This window comes from Brassica oleracea, chromosome C9 (assembly GCF_000695525.1).
Source record: "Brassica oleracea var. oleracea cultivar TO1000 chromosome C9, BOL, whole genome shotgun sequence".
Taxonomy (NCBI): Eukaryota; Viridiplantae; Streptophyta; class Magnoliopsida; order Brassicales; family Brassicaceae; genus Brassica; species Brassica oleracea.
The window spans coordinates 46960580-46962297 of record NC_027756.1 but is presented as its reverse complement, the minus strand read 5'-3'; the positions used below and the strand labels follow the sequence as shown (position 1 = coordinate 46962297).

General features: G+C 38.0%; 1 protein-coding gene across 1 annotated transcript; it reads left to right on the top strand.

Annotated features, from left to right (window-relative positions):
* Nucleotides 1–1184: 1184 nt before the first annotated feature.
* On the top strand, nt 1185–1693 carry LOC106315415 (auxin-responsive protein SAUR21-like). The gene has a single exon (XM_013753145.1). The coding sequence runs from the start codon at nt 1298–1300 to the stop codon at nt 1574–1576; it is 279 nt and encodes a 92-aa protein (XP_013608599.1). The 5' UTR covers nt 1185–1297; the 3' UTR covers nt 1577–1693.
* The last annotated feature ends 25 nt before the right edge of the window (nt 1694–1718 follow it).

Sequence of the window (1718 nt, the reverse complement as noted above, 5' to 3'; positions counted from 1 at the left end):
ACATATCTCTTCTTCTGACCCTCTCCTACGTACACAGCAAGAAACCCTTTTGGTGCCGCCGAGGTTGCACTTTTACTTGTTGCGGAGCGGCCAAGAATCTTCTTTGCACCCAATAGACTTCTCACGAAAGCCATTTCTATGATTTTGATTGAAAGTTTTAATTATTTTGAAGAGGTGTATGACAAGATACAATTTATTGGATTGCTTGTTTGTTGGTTGATGATTGTAAGAATGGGTTATGTGATGTGTATATATAGAAAGATCAACGAATGAGTTGAAGCTTCTCTCAAAAATCATTGAAGCTTGTGGTCTTCAAGTGTGGGACAGACTAGAACAGAGTTTCACATGGTTCTGTCTTTACCATATTGAAAAGTATAGTTCACGCAATATGACCAGACTATTAATTGAGTGTGGGACACTTAAACTAAAGACAAGATCCATATGCAAATCACAAGGACTGTTTTTCTCAATTGTTTTGTTTTTCTTCAGATAATGACATGCTTTCAAGTTCTTCATGTTCTGTGGTGATCCTATTTCCTCATCTCTGTGGTCTAAGTAAATTTAAGTAGTTAGAACTTAAAGTGGGGACCTGAAGTTTCTCACCAACAGAGAAACGAGTCTCTGTCTCTGGTAAAGTTGTTCTTTTCTGGCTCAGAGATCTCACCTAATATGTACTGACACATGCTTTGTCTAGTCTTTCCCAACATTTTGATCTCATAAGGCCCCATCTGATGATCAATCTGATGGTGATGGCTCGATGAGGTTATTTGCAGAGATATCCCACACAGATGTGATAGCTTGACAGGTTAGTCAGCGTTTAAAGTCGATCAAATTTAAGTTTCACCCCATGAGATCATGTCCTTTGAAAATGAATGTGTGACTCTTGTTCTCTTGGTAGGCAACAAACGTCCCACCACATCATTAAGAAACTCAATCTGCTAATATTTTATCATAGATAAGAGAAGATTGCAATGTTTCATTTTTTCTCTTTTTTTTTATATTATTATAAAGACATTGAGGAAACAACCTTTTGTGATTTGTGAAGTGCATATAATGTTGATTAGCCTTCATTGCCTGTCACATCTGTAAAACAATACCATGTGAAACTCTGTTCTAGCATGTCCCACTATTGAAGTTTCATTGGATGCAGAGTGGTTTTAACTCCATTGATCTATTTATACATCCAGAGACAACCAATTCTTCACAACACCAAGTAGTAAAGCAATCCAAATCTTGACTCTCAGCATTTAACTTAGTATCCTCAACCCACTTCAGTTTAGATTTTCGAAGACTATAAATGGCTTTGGTAAGAGGTTTCTTGGGTGCAAAAAAGATCATGAGCCGCTCTGTAACAGCTACAACACCAAAAGGTTTTCTTGCGGTGTATGTTGGCGAGGACCAGGTCCATAAGAAGAGATATATGGTTCCTGTCTCATATTTGAACCAGCCTTCCTTTCAAGCTCTGCTCAGTAAATCTGAAGAAGAGTTTGGGTTTGATCATCCTATGGGTGGCTTAACGATCCCTTGTCCTGAAGATACTTTCATCATTGTGACTTCTAGCCTAAAGCGAAGATGACCAAAGAAGAGAGATCTAACATTTGTAGCTCGAGTTAGAGATGGAATCATTCAATGTAAATAGGTTAACCTTTTCTTCGTTCATTATGAGAAAAGAGTTGTTAAAGAGGTCACAAGGACAGAGTGAGAGAGAGAGAGAGAGA

Coding starts and splice junctions, on each gene's coding strand:
- LOC106315415 (XM_013753145.1), top strand. CDS start 1,298: ATGGCTTTGGTAAGAGGTTTCTTGGGTGCAAAAAAGATCATGAGCCGC.